Source organism: Oncorhynchus kisutch, linkage group LG9 (assembly GCF_002021735.2).
Source record: "Oncorhynchus kisutch isolate 150728-3 linkage group LG9, Okis_V2, whole genome shotgun sequence".
In the NCBI taxonomy this organism is placed as follows: domain Eukaryota; kingdom Metazoa; phylum Chordata; class Actinopteri; order Salmoniformes; family Salmonidae; genus Oncorhynchus; species Oncorhynchus kisutch.
The window spans coordinates 35,438,049-35,451,553 of NC_034182.2; the positions used below are offsets into that span (position 1 = coordinate 35,438,049).

The window sequence follows — 13,505 nt, forward strand, 5'->3', positions numbered from 1 at the left end:
TCCTCAGGCCTTTTGCACAATGTATATAGACTCCTTTTTTTCTACTGTGTTATTGACTTGTTTATTGTTTACTCCATGTGTAACCCCCCCCCCCCCACTGACCCTTTCAGAATTATACTATTCTTCTAATGTAAATTATTCTAAAAAGTATTCTGAAAAATTTGATTATTTTGATAAAGAAGGTAGGACTAGGCATCTATGCATTTTTAATGGAGCTACTACTATAGGATATTTGAGTGACGGGATGGAGGTTATCAAATTAACTTCACGCCTCAGCACTCTAATCTTCCTTTCTGTCCTATTGTTATTCTAGCAAGGGGTGAGTGGAGGAGGGAACAAAAAGTAATGTAATAGCCTTCAGGCGTAGCGACATTCTTATGGTCAAACTGAGGATTCCAGGCTGAAAGAATTTCCCGCTATCGCAATATGACCAAAATATTTGACATGTAGCCCAGTTTAGCGATAGACTTCTTACAGACCAAATGCATTGTGGAAAAAGTGGTTCCTGTTTAAACTTCTTCATAATAGCACTTCGTCATCGCTTGAAGACAGCGTGTTCTGATGTATATTGACAGAACTTGAGAAGATTGGGAAGTGTGCGGACGATGTCGGCCGTCATGTGGAATGTTGTACTTTGGTTATGTATATACTGTGGCTGCACCTTTGCGCAAACAACCTCGCGAGAAGGTAAGTCAGTCATACAGGTGTTCAAGATGACGTCCGAATGATGTACATTGTTGTGTATACGTTGACGAGCACGCAAATAGCCTGGACTGTATATTTGATCATATTTTCAGATTAACAATAGTTTTCTTTTCAATTCTCCTGGTAGTAATATGCCTCTGTATTGTACATTACACTACTAAAATGAATAAAATTATACTTGTATTTATATATATATATTTGAAATAGAATAGAACGTTTTGTATAATGTAATTACTGCCACTGTCTGTGCACTTCACAGTATGTACATTTCATGCCAGAACACCATGTTATTTGAGAGCTGCAAAAGGCTTACATTATGGGTCATATAAACCACTTTTACTTCCAATCCTCTCCCGTCGTTCCCCGCCTCTATCACCTCTCTCCTCTCTCTCCTCTTCCTTTCAGTGGAGCTCTTCAACTCAGTCAAACAGGCCAGTCTGAAATGGACATCTTATCCAGACCCCAAAGCAGTACGTAGAATGGCTACCCATTCTGCTCTCTATGTCTAGCAGAAACACTAGATGCTGTGGAGGTTTAGACCAGTTACTTTATAGATCATTTATGAAATACATTTTTGGCCGGTTTCCCTGACACAGTTTAAGCACGAGAATCTCTGTTGAAGAGGCTTTTTAGTCCATTACTTGGTTAAATCTGTATGAGGGAAACTGCCCCCTGGTGTTTTTGGCCCTGTCCTACAGTAGGCTGTATGCCTAATAACATGTTGTATCCTTCTCTCCTGTCACTACAGTGGAGTGAGAAATTACTGAAGATGGGTTCAGAGACCCAAGTCCCAGTCTATCAAGCCTGCGCTGTCAACAACAAACCCAGTTCAAGATCACTACTGACTAATTGGATTGCACGGAAGGATGCCCTGCACCTGCTATTGGACCTACAATTCGCCCAGGAAGAGGAGTCATCATCTAATCAGCTGAGTCCACTCCAGGTCCACCTTCTGGAATCAGACTCTCCACTCACCAAATTTAGTGAATCCCAGAATCCCCTCAATCTAAAAACCTCTCAGACTTTCAGCACCACAACAGAAGTGCATCGGATCAAGGAGTACCTTAAAAACAGCCTGGAATTAGTGTTAAACACTGAGCCTCTCTCACACGACGGCTTCCATCTTGGATTCACCTACTCAGGGCCCTGCATCTTCCTATCCTCTGTCAGGCTGTACTACAGGAGATGTCCTCGTTTGGTCAGCCACCTTGTTGGGATTGAGGGAGCGTCTGCAGGAGCGGGGCCATTGACAGGGTCCTGTGTTGAAGGCGCCGTGGGGGTAGAGGGGCAAGTGGAGCCCCCTCAGAGGGAGTGCCAGGTGAATGGGGTGTGGGGTCCACTGCAAGGGGGGTGCACCTGCGCCCCGGGTCACCAAGAAAAGGTGGACTCTTGTGAAGGTATGTGACGACCAACCCGAAAAACACCACTATGATGAGTTTGACTCTAGTAGATACACAGTATATTTTTGGGGACAGGAGTTTTTCCAGGTCAGGTCGCATAGTCGGGAAAAGCTCCTGGCCCCATGCATCTTATAAGGGCTAGCCGTCTATTTGTGTAGTAGCCTTGACAGATTTATTTGGGTTTCTTCCAACAGCCTGTGGAGTTGGATACTACAAGGCAGCCAATGAGAGTGGGGGTTGTCGCTCGTGTCCACCCAACAGGAAGACAGACAGGGAGGGTGCAGAAGGGTGTGACTGTCGTCAGGGGTACTTCAGCCTCCCGGGTGACCCGTATGTCATGGGGTGCACACGTAAGACACTCCGACGAGTTCCTCAAACCACATTATTTTTGTAATTTCGCAGAAGTATCAAACAAGATTTATGGATGAGTTGTGTAGAATGTAGTAAATAGTTCAACAACTTGCTTCAACTGAATAGGGATGTGCCATATTAGAGGAGTCAGAGGTCATTCATGAATCTTAATAACAATGGGAAACAGGTTTGTAGATGACAACCATGTTTCTTTCATTTCCTAATTTTCTTATGTTGCAATATCTCGAGCTGTTTGGAACTTAGTATTTCTCTTCCACAGGACCACCCTCTGCTCCTGTAAATGTAACAGTCCAGCACCTCAATGACTCAATACTGACTCTGCTTTGGGACCCTCCCATTGACCTGGGGGGGAGGCAGGAAGTGATGTATGACGTGGAATGCTCAGAGAGAGAGGGAGGGACTGCTGATCAGTGGGCAGTGTGTGGGGAGGCGGTCATCTTTCTCCCTGCCTCAGCGGGACTGACCGTCACTGCAGTCAACCTCACATGGGTCAGCCCATGGTCGGACTACCGGCTGTCGGTCCAGGCAAGAAATAATGTGTCATTCCACCAGGGGGCAGCAGCGTCATCAACAGCATCCATAATCATTCATAGATGTGAGTGTCTGGATGATGTCATTACTACTACCTCATTCTAACACAGCTGTAACTGCTGCTGCTGATACAACGGGTGGGTCTAATCCTGATTGCTGATTGGTTAAAACTAAGGAAGAACATGTGAGTCATGATCAAGATAAGAATTGTACCATCCTACTGTGATCATACCCTTATCATATCATAACATGTCATCGTGAGTTTGGATGATGTCATCACATTTGGCATCGCTGTTACGGTATATTAACAAAACCAACACGGCTGATGCTAACAACGCTGCTTAAAGATAATCATGACTCAGAGCACTAACCTTGGCTGTTAAAAGCCTCACTGTGCCGATGCACACATGTGCAAGGTTATGGGTAACACATACAGCTCATTTCCTTTTGATGTAGAAGGACATGGAATGTCAGGACAGATATGAATCCAACCCACTTCAAATGATGTGAAGATACCCGTCTGTCTACAGGGAAATCTCTAGTGATAAACACCCCTGGTTCCATCCCCCTGGATCCCCACCACTCCCATGTGGAGGGTCCCTCTCCCTGGGTGATCATAGGAGCTCTACTGGGAGTCCTACTGCTGTTGATTCTGGTCCCTGCTGCTGTTTATTCTCTGCTACGCAAATACACCAAGCTCAGGTAAATACACCAAGCTCAGGCAAATACACCAAGCTCAGGCAAATACACCAAGCTCAGGCAAATACACCAAGCTCAGGCAAATACACCAAGCTCAGGCAAATACACCAAGCTCAGGCAAATACACCAAGCTCAGGCAAATACACCAAGCTCAGGCAAATACACCAAGCTCAGGCAAATACACCAAGCTCAGGTAAATACACATAGCTCAGGCAAACCAGAATACCCACCTGGGGACCAGAGGAGGCTGGTGGGAGGAGCTATAGGAGGAGGGGCTCATTGTCATGTGTGAAATGGAATTATTGGAACCGTATCAAACACATCAAACATATGGAAATCACATTTGACTCTGTTCCAAAAATGACATTCCAGCCATTACAATGAGCCCGTCCTCCTATAGCTCCTCCCACCAGCCTCCTCTGCTGGGGACAGAGCCTTTGTGATCTAGCTTGGATGTAGAGGTTCATATATATATATATATATATATATATATATATATATATATATATATATATATATATATATTTTGGAACAGAGTCAAACGTGATTTCCATATGTTTGATGTGTTTGATACGGTTCCAATAATTCCATTTCACACATGACAATGAGCCCCTCCTCCTATAGCTCCTCCCACCAGCCTCCTCTAGTCCCCAGGTGGGTATTCTGGTTTGCCTATATATATTTATTTATTTATTTCTTTTCCAGTCAAGACCAGGAGGTGGAGCTGCTGCCTTCTCACTCAGGTGTGAGCTATGGTCGTAATGAGGGCCCACACGCTGCCCCTCAGGAAGTCAACAGTGAGTCTGAGACACGGCCAAGAATTCACTATAAACAGTAGACACAGCATTTGACTCAGAAAGACAGGACTGTCAGATGAACTATGTAGATAACAGTGTTGTGTCCCCATTTGACTCCCCCCTCCGTTCTCTTTTGCCCCCTTTCCTTTCTCTCGTCTCCTATAGTGGTGTTGGTACCTGGTGTGGTTCAGTTGCTGGAGAGTGTTGGTGACAAACTACTTACCAGTCTGAGGGATGTCCTGGTGGACAGGAACCAGCTGACTCTGGGAAAGGAGCTGGGAGCTGGTCAGTCAAGGAGACGTATCATATAACATTCTATTCTAGTCTGCAGCCTGCTTTTCTATTCTATCCTGATAATGAAGCATGTTCCAGTGAATTATAATGGGTTTTGACTGTACCTCCAGGAGAGTTTGGCTCTGTCTACGAGGGGATCTTTACTCCAGAGGAAGGGATAGACATCAAAGTAGCTGTCAAGACTATGAGAGGTACACATCATTCAGGGAATTATCCCCATGTAACACGAATGGATATCTTGAAATATCCACATGTAAAATGAATGGATATCTTGAAATATCCCCATGTAAAATGAATGGATATCTTGAAATATCCCCATGTAAAATGAATGGATATCTTGAAATATCCCCATGTAAAATTAATGCAGTCTATTCCTTAGTACTGTATGTCTGTAGCACAGGATGCTGTTGAAGGGAGGACAGCCCATAATAATGGCTGAATGGAATGTTATGAAACACATGGGAACCGATATGTTTGATACCATTCTATTCATTCCATTCCAGCCATTAATGAGCCCTCACCTGTGGTTTATATAGCTTATACCGTATGTTTTCTCCCTATGTGGCTTCAGTTGGACTCGACAGGCAGGAGGACTTAGAGTCGTTTCTGAAGGAAGCAGAGATCATGCAGCACTTTGACCATAACAACGTTGTCAAACTTCTTGGTAATTCTGCCTTACTAGCTCACCTTACTCTGTAACGTATTTTAATGACGACTTTAATGGCATCACTCAACATTCCATCCATCCTTCAAATTCTTGTTGCAGTATTGGCATCCTCTGAAAGTATCTGTGTTTGTCCTGCAGGGGTCACCTTGGAGCAGGATTCTCCTTTGCCAGTCCCTCTGGTGATACTACCCTTCATGAAGCATGGAGACCTGCGCCGGTTCCTCATCGCTACCCGCTACGGGGATATTCCCATGGTGAGACACACACACCCACACACAAAGAGGCATGGACACAAGGACGCACATCACACGTGCACAGTCTCTGACTAATATGTATAATCTAAATGAATACCTCTTCCCTCCTCACAGTTTGTGCCTCACCAGAGTCTTCTGCGCTTCATGGTTGACATTGCAGCAGGGATGGAGTATCTGAGTTCACATGGCTTTTTGCACAGGGACCTGGCTGCACGCAACTGCATGTAAGTCCACCAGGGGGTGCCAATCAGTCAGAGTGTACTTACACGGGAGCCTCAGATAAGGAAGACCGCATGCATCTATGTCACAGGAGGTCGGTGGCACCTTAATTGGGGAGGACGGCTGGTGGTAATGGATGGAGTGGAATTGTATTAAATACATCCAACGCATGCGTTCGATGCCATTCCATTTGCGTCATTCTAGCCATTATTATGAGCCGTCCTCCCCTCAGCAGCCTCCACTGATGTCCACACCATTGGTATTCAGCTAAGGGAATACTATACGATGAAACCTACCAACATGTTCAATGAGGATGGGTAAGGTTCTTCCAGGCCTTCGAGGACATGGTACCAAGAAACACAGACTGATATCAGGATAGTGGGATGGATGAATACACCAGTTGGTAAATCAATTGAAACAAAGCCTTGTCACACTGAATATGCCTACAGATCACCATGCAATAGTAAACATGGTTTCTTTGTAGCTGTAAGTACATCTTATTAAATAGTGTATAACGTAGTTGACTACCAATCAGACTTGTTGTGTCTGTCATCTGTGTCTGCGCTCGTGTGTGTCTTTCCCAGGTTGGGGATGATGTGTGTGTCTTTCCCAGGTTGGAGGATGATGTGTGTGTGTCTTTCCCAGGTTGGGGATGATGTGTGTGTCTTTCCCAGGTTGGGGATGATGTGTGTGTCTTTCCCAGGTTGGAGGATGATGTGTGTGTGTCTTTCCCAGGTTGGGGATGATGTGTGTGTCTTTCCCAGGTTGGAGGATGATGTGTGTGTGTCTTTCCCAGGTTGGGGATGATGTGTGTGTCTTTCCCAGGTTGGGGATGATGTGTGTGTCTTTCCCAGGTTGGAGGATGATGTGTGTGTGTCTTTCCCAGGTTGGAGGATGATGTGTGTGTGTCTTTCCCAGGTTGGGGATGATGTGTGTGTCTTTCCCAGGTTGGAGGATGATGTGTGTGTGTCTTTCCCAGGTTGGAGGATGATGTGTGTGTGTCTTTCCCAGGTTGGAGGATGATGTGTGTGTGTGTGTTTGTGTGTCTTTCCCAGGTTGGGGGATGACGTGTGTGTGTGTGTGTGTGTGTGTATGTGTGTGTGTGTCTTTTTCAGGTTGGGGTATGATGTGTGTATGTGTCTTTCCCAGGTTGGGGGATGATGTGTGTATGTGTCTTTCCCAGATTGGGGGATGACGTGTGTGTGTGTCTTTTCCAGGTTGGGGGACGATATGTGTATGTGTCTTTCCCAGGTTGGGGGATGATGTCAAATCAAATCAAATGTATTTATCACATACACATGGTTAGCAGATGTTAATGCGAGTGTAGCGAAATGCTTGTGCTTCTAGTTCCGACAATGCAGTAATAACCAACAAGTAATCTAACTAACAATTCAAAAACTACTGTCTTATACACAGTGTAAGGGGATAAAGAATATGTACATAAAGATATATGAATGAGTGATGGTACAGAGCAGCTTAGGCAAGATACAGCAGATGGTATCGAGTACAGTATATACATATGAGATGAGTATGTAAACAAAGTGGCATAGTTAAAGTGGCTAGTGATACATGTATTACATAAGGATGCAGTAGATGATATAGAGTACAGTATATACGTATACATATGAGATGAATAATGTAGGTTATGTAAACATTATATTAGGTAGCATTGTTTAAAGTGGCTAGTGATATATTTTACATCATTTCCCAACTATTCCCATTATTAAAGTGGCTGGAGTTGAGTCAGTGTGTTGGCAGCAGCCACTCAATGTTAGTGGTGGCTGTTTAACAGTCTGATGGCCTTGAGATAGAAGCTGTTTTTCAGTCTCTCGGTCCCAGCTTTGATGCACCTGTACTGACCTCGCCTTCTGGATGATAGCGGGGTGAACAGGCAGTGGCTCGGGTGGTTGTTGTCCTTGATGATCTTTATGGCCTTCCTGTAACATCGGGTGGTGTAGGTGTCCTGGAGGGCAGGTAGTTTGCCCCCGGTGATGCGTTGTGCAGACCTCACTACCCTCTGGAGAGCCTTGCGGTTGTGGGCGGAGCAGTTGCCGTACCAGGCGGTGATACAGCCCGCCAGGATGCTCTCGATTGTGCATCTGTAGAAGTTTGTGAGTGCTTTTGGTGACAAGCCGAATTTCTTCAGCCTCCTGAGGTTGAAGAGGCGCTGCTGCGCCTTCTTCACGATGCTGTCTGTGTGAGTGGACCAATTCAGTTTGTCTGTGATGTGTATGCCGAGGAACTTAAAACTTACTACCCTCTCCACTACTGTTCCATCGATGTGGATAGGGGGGTGTTCCCTCTGCTGTTTCCTGAAGTCCACAATCATCTCCTTAGTTTTGTTGACGTTGAGTGTGAGGTTATTTTCCTGACACCACACTCCGAGGGCCCTCACCTCCTCCCTGTAGGCCGTCTCGTCGTTGTTGGTAATCAAGCCTACCACTGTTGTGTCGTCCGCAAACTTGATGATTGAGTTGGAGGCGTGCGTGGCCACGCAGTCGTGGGTGAACAGGGAGTACAGGAGAGGGCTCAGAACGCACCCTTGTGGGGCCCCAGTGTTGAGGATCAGCGGGGTGGAGATGTTGTTGCCTACCCTCACCACCTGGGGGCGGCCCGTCAGGAAGTCCAGTACCCAGTTGCACAGGGCGGGGTCGAGACCCAGGATCTCGAGCTTGATGACGAGCTTGGAGGGTACTATGGTGTTGAATGCCGAGCTGTAGTCGATGACCAGCATTCTCACATAGGTATTCCTCTTGTCCAGATGGGTTAGGGCAGTGTGCAGTGTGGTTGAGATTGCATCGTCTGTGGACCTATTGGGCGGTAAGCAAATTGGAGTGGGTCTAGGGTGTCAGGTAGGGTGGAGGTGATATGGTCCTTGACTAGTCTCTCAAAGCACTTCATGAGGTTTTTTCAGCCCTAGTTGCGCAATCGATATGCTGATACAATTTAGGGAGTCTTGTTTTCAGATTAGCCTTGTTAAAATCCCCAGCTACAATGAATGCAGCCTCAGGATGTATAGATTCCAGTTTGCAAAGAGTCAAATAAAGTTCGTTCAGAGCCATCGATGTGTCTGCTTGGGGGGGAATATATACGGCTGTGATTATAATCGAAGAGAATTCTCTTGGTAGATAATGCGGTCGACATTGGATTGTGAGGAATTCTAAATCAGGTGAACAGAAGGATTTGACTTCCTGTATATTTCTGTGATCACACCACGTCTCGTTAGCCATAAGGCATACGCCCCCGCCCCTCTTCTTACCAGAAAGATGTTTGTTTCTGTCGGCGCGAAGCGTGGAGAAACCCGCTGGCTGCACCGCCTCCGATGTTTCCGTGAAGCAAAGAACGTTACAGTCTCTGATGTCCCTCTGGAATGCTACCCTTGCTCGGATTTCATCAACCTTGTTGTCAATAGACTGGCCATTGGCGAGAAGAATGCTAGGGGGTGGTGCACGATGTGCCCGTCTCCAGAGTCTGACCAGAAGACCGCCTTGTTTCCCTCTTTTACGGAGTCGTTTTTTTGGGGGTCGCCGGCTGGGATCCATTCCGTTGTCCTGGTTGAAAGGCAGAACACAGGATCCGCTTCGTGAAAATCATATTCTTGGTCGTACTGATGGTGAGTTGACGCTGATCTTATATTCAGTAGTTCTTCTCGACTGTATGTAATGAAACCTAAGATGACCTGGGGTACTAATGTAAGAAATAACACATAAAAAAACTAAAAACTGCATAGTTTCCTAGGAACGCGAAGCGAGGCGGCCATCTCTGTCGGCGCCAATATTGACATGCCATGTGACGTGTGTGTGTGTGTGTGTGTGTGTGTATGTCTTTTCTACGTTGGGGGATGATGTGTGTGTGTGTGTGTGTGTGTGTGTGTCTTTTCTACGTTGGGGGATGATGTGTGTGTGTGTGTCTTTTCTACGTTGGGGGATGATGTGTGTGTGTGTGTCTTTTCCAGGTTGGGGGATGATATGTGTATGTGTCTTTCCCAGGTTGGGGGATGACGTGTGTGTGTGTGTGTGTATCTTTTCTAGGTTGGGGGATGATGTGTATGTGTGTGTGTGTCTTTTCCAGGTTGGGGGATGATATGTGTATGTGTCTTTCCCAGGTTGGGGGATGACTTGCGCGTGTGTGTGGCTGACTTTGGCCTCTCCAAGAAGACATACAGCAACAACTACTACAGACAGACAGTGACTATCCGAATGCCGGTCAAGTGGATGGCCATAGAGAGCCTTTCAGAGTCCATCTTTACTAGCAAGAGTGACGTGGTAAGTCACACATGACTAAGAGATGACTTGCTTGCATGACATCTGACTGACCCATCACTTGGACCAGCAGTGTGAGCTGACCCTGTGACCTGACCAGGGCAAACTCATTCCTGAAGCTAGCAGAGGGTGATCCTAAAGATAGCTGTAAATAACTGGCTGTTATGCCAATGCATGTTTAAATTGAAGAAAGTGCGTGTGTGTGTCCCTTTACTACAGTGGTCATTTGCGGTCACCATGTGGGAGATAGTGTCCAGGGGAAGGACACCGTATCCTGGGGTCCACAACCATGAGCTCCTGGAGCTGCTGAACGCTGGACACAGACTCAAGCTTCCTGAGTGTGATGACAAACTGTGAGTCCTCACTTTATTCTTGTCTAGTTTAGTAGTATGACCTCACTTGTTATGGAGTCAATGGGGGAATGTAGCTCAATGCATGTTCACAAGAACTGATGCTAGTTTTGTGAACGTAGATATGGTTACCAGTAGCCTGTGTTTACAATGTAATGTGTGAGTGCAATAATTCATTGAATTTGAAGCTGTATTTAGTGAAAACTTCAGTTTACAGATTCACACAGAGTTGCTGACAACTTGGGCCATGTTTGAATCCCACTGGGCAAAAACTGGTTGAATCAATGTTGTTTCCACGTCATTTCAGCCAAAATCTGTAATGTGATGACGTTGAATCAATGTGGAAAACTGATTGGATTTCCAAAAAGTCATCAACGTCAGGGAATTTTGTATTTTTTCACCCAACTTTTAACCTACATCCAATGACAGGGTGACATTTTTGGTCGATTTCACGTTGAATTCACGTTATTTGACAACTCAACCAAATGTAAATCAAAGCCAGTGGTGAAAAAAGTACTCAATTGTCATACTTGAGTAAAGATACCTTAATAGAAAATGCCTCAAGTAAAAATGAAAGTCACCCAGTAAAATACTACTTGAGTAAAAGTCTAAAAGTATCTGGTTTTAAATGTACTTAAGTACAGATGTGGAAGAAATGCTAAATTGTCATACTTGAGTAAAAGTATGAAGTAAAAGTGAATGCTGTACATCAAATTCCTTTTATTAAGCAAACCAGATGGCATGATGTTCTTGATTTTAACATTTACGGACAGCCAGGGACACACTCCAACACTCAGACATAATTTACAAATGCAGTATTTGTGTTTAGTGAGTCCTCCAGATCAGAGGCAGTAGGGTTGACAACACGTTATATTAATAGGTATGTGAATTGGACCATATTGCTGTCCTGCTGAGCATTCAAAATGTGACGAGTACTTTTGAGTAAAAAGTACATATTTTCTTCAGGAATGTAGTGGAGTAAAAGCAAAGTAATGTTCAGATACCCTCCAAAACGACTTAAGTAGTACTTTAAAGTATTTTTACTTAAGTACTTTACACCACTGATCAAAGCTAGATGTTGAACTGACGTCTGTGCCCAGTGGGACATAAAGTGCGCCTGGTTTCTCCCCAAATATTTATTGGCTAGCTTCTGGACCTCCCCTGTAGTTCTAACTAATTGAATCAACGTGAGCCTTATTGGCACGACAGGCTGTAACTGAGAGCTGGGCAACATGGAGCATGTCCACAGAGGTGATATTGTCTGTGTAATTAATTATATGTTCACCCTGCCTCTCCCTCTCAATCCATCTTCCTTCCTCTTTCTGATACGGTGTCTCTTTTCTTTGTTCTCTCTCAATCCATCTTCTTCTCTCATTCTCTCTTCCTTTCTGCACTGTCTGACTTATTCCTCTCTCTCCCTCCCTCCCTCTCTTCCTCCCTCCCCCTCACTCGCTCCCTCCCTCTCACTCGCTCTCTCCCTTCCTCTCACTCGCTCTCTCCCTCCCTCCCTCTCACTCGCTCTCTCCCTCCCTCCCTCCCTCTCACTCGCTCTCCCTCTCACTCGCTCTCTCCCTCCCTCCCTCTCACTCACTCGCTCTCTCCCTCCCTCGCTCTCTCCCTCCCTCTCACTCGCTCTCTCCCTCCCTCTCACTCGCTCTCTCCCTCCCTCTCACTCGCTCTCTCTCTCCCTCCCTCGCTCTCCCCCTCCCTCGCTCTCCCCCTCCCTCCCTCTCACTCGCTCTCCCCCTCCCTCTCACTCGCTCTCTACCTCCCTCTCACTCGCTCTCTACCTCCCTCTCACTCGCTCTCTACCTCACTCTCACTCGCTCTCTACCTCACTCTCACTCGCTCTCTACCTCACTCTCTCGCTCTCTACCTCACTCTCTCGCTCTCTACCTCACTCTCTCGCTCTCTACCTCTCTCTCCCTCCCTCTCTCTACCTCCCTCTCTCTCTCTCCCTCCCTCTCTCTACCTCCCTCTCTCTCTCTACCTCCCCCTCTCTCTCCCTCATCTCATGAGATGAGGGAGAGAAAGTAGATATATATATACTGTATATATGCACTGTATATCTACTCATCTCATCCCTGCACCTCTCATCTCCCCCCTAGTTATGAGGTGATGCTGAGTTGTTGGCACAGGGAGCCAGGACACAGGCCTGATTTCAGGGAGCTGGGGGAGACGCTCAAAGCCCTTCTGTTTGAGCTGCCCCCGCTGGAGGCCAGCCAGGAGGCCCACTACATCAACCAGGGCCTGGAGGCTGCCACTTACAGTCCGTGGGTTGCCGATGGATATGACAACCCCGGTTTCGAGGAGGGCGCAGTGGGGAACGTGTACCTGCCCACCCCTGTGGGGGCTGGGGCTAATGCTAAACCTCCACCCAAGAAAGATGAGGAAGGATATCTGTTGTGTACGAAAACTGAGTCTGCTGTGTAGACAGTGGATTAGGAAGGCATTGTGGGTGTTTTATAGATGATATTTGTGAAAGAGACTCTGCTTTTTAAAAACGTTCTCTGGTGTTTTTGTGTTTCAGTCAGTTTGGTGTTTTATGTTCTGTCAGCTACGGTTATAGCCTACAACAATCCAAGCGTGTTTGAATGTGTTTATTCCATGCGTCATCTCTGTGGTTAGATACCTCGGCACAAATCAACATATCAAATTTCGATAAATTCAAATCACCTTGACACTTTTATATGTACAGTATCTCTATGTGTGTGTGTGGCAGACAGATTGCTGGCCATTACCTTCTCTACTGATGATTGGTGTGCCACAATGTTTCTCCAACTTCTGTAAATAATGTTTGATAATCAAATATGTATTTTTTTTATAATGAACATTGTTTTAGGGATGATCTTTGAAATCCATAACTACATAAAAGCATTACATTTTTCCAGAGTTCAAATTTGCATGAAGAAAGAGTGATATTGTGCAAGAATAGAGTGCGATGTGTCACCAAAG

At 45.8% G+C, this 13,505-nt stretch overlaps 1 protein-coding gene across 1 annotated transcript; it reads left to right on the forward strand.

The window, feature by feature from the left end:
* Positions 1-369: 369 nt before the first annotated feature.
* si:ch73-40a2.1 (tyrosine-protein kinase receptor TYRO3) lies at positions 370-13,442 on the forward strand. Its single transcript, XM_020491675.2, has 15 exons — positions 370-687; positions 1,111-1,175; positions 1,454-2,102; positions 2,300-2,455; positions 2,737-3,072; positions 3,539-3,710; positions 4,413-4,504; positions 4,670-4,789; positions 4,909-4,989; positions 5,370-5,462; positions 5,604-5,719; positions 5,834-5,943; positions 10,044-10,203; positions 10,420-10,553; positions 12,659-13,442. The coding sequence occupies exons 1-15, from the start codon at positions 606-608 to the stop codon at positions 12,981-12,983; spliced, it is 2,691 nt and encodes an 896-aa protein (XP_020347264.1). The 5' UTR covers positions 370-605; the 3' UTR covers positions 12,984-13,442.
* The last annotated feature ends 63 nt before the right edge of the window (positions 13,443-13,505 follow it).

What these genes read in the sequence shown, in the direction of transcription:
- si:ch73-40a2.1 (XM_020491675.2), top strand. Translation starts at nt 606, where the DNA reads ATGTCGGCCGTCATGTGGAATGTTGTACTTTGGTTATGTATATACTGT. An exon ending in ATCCATAATCATTCATAGAT is followed by an intron (nt 3,073 to 3,538) that starts GTGAGTGTCTGG and finishes GTCTGTCTACAG; the next exon opens with GGAAATCTCTAGTGATAAAC. An exon ending in CGCAAATACACCAAGCTCAG is followed by an intron (nt 3,711 to 4,412) that starts GTAAATACACCA and finishes TTTCTTTTCCAG; the next exon opens with TCAAGACCAGGAGGTGGAGC.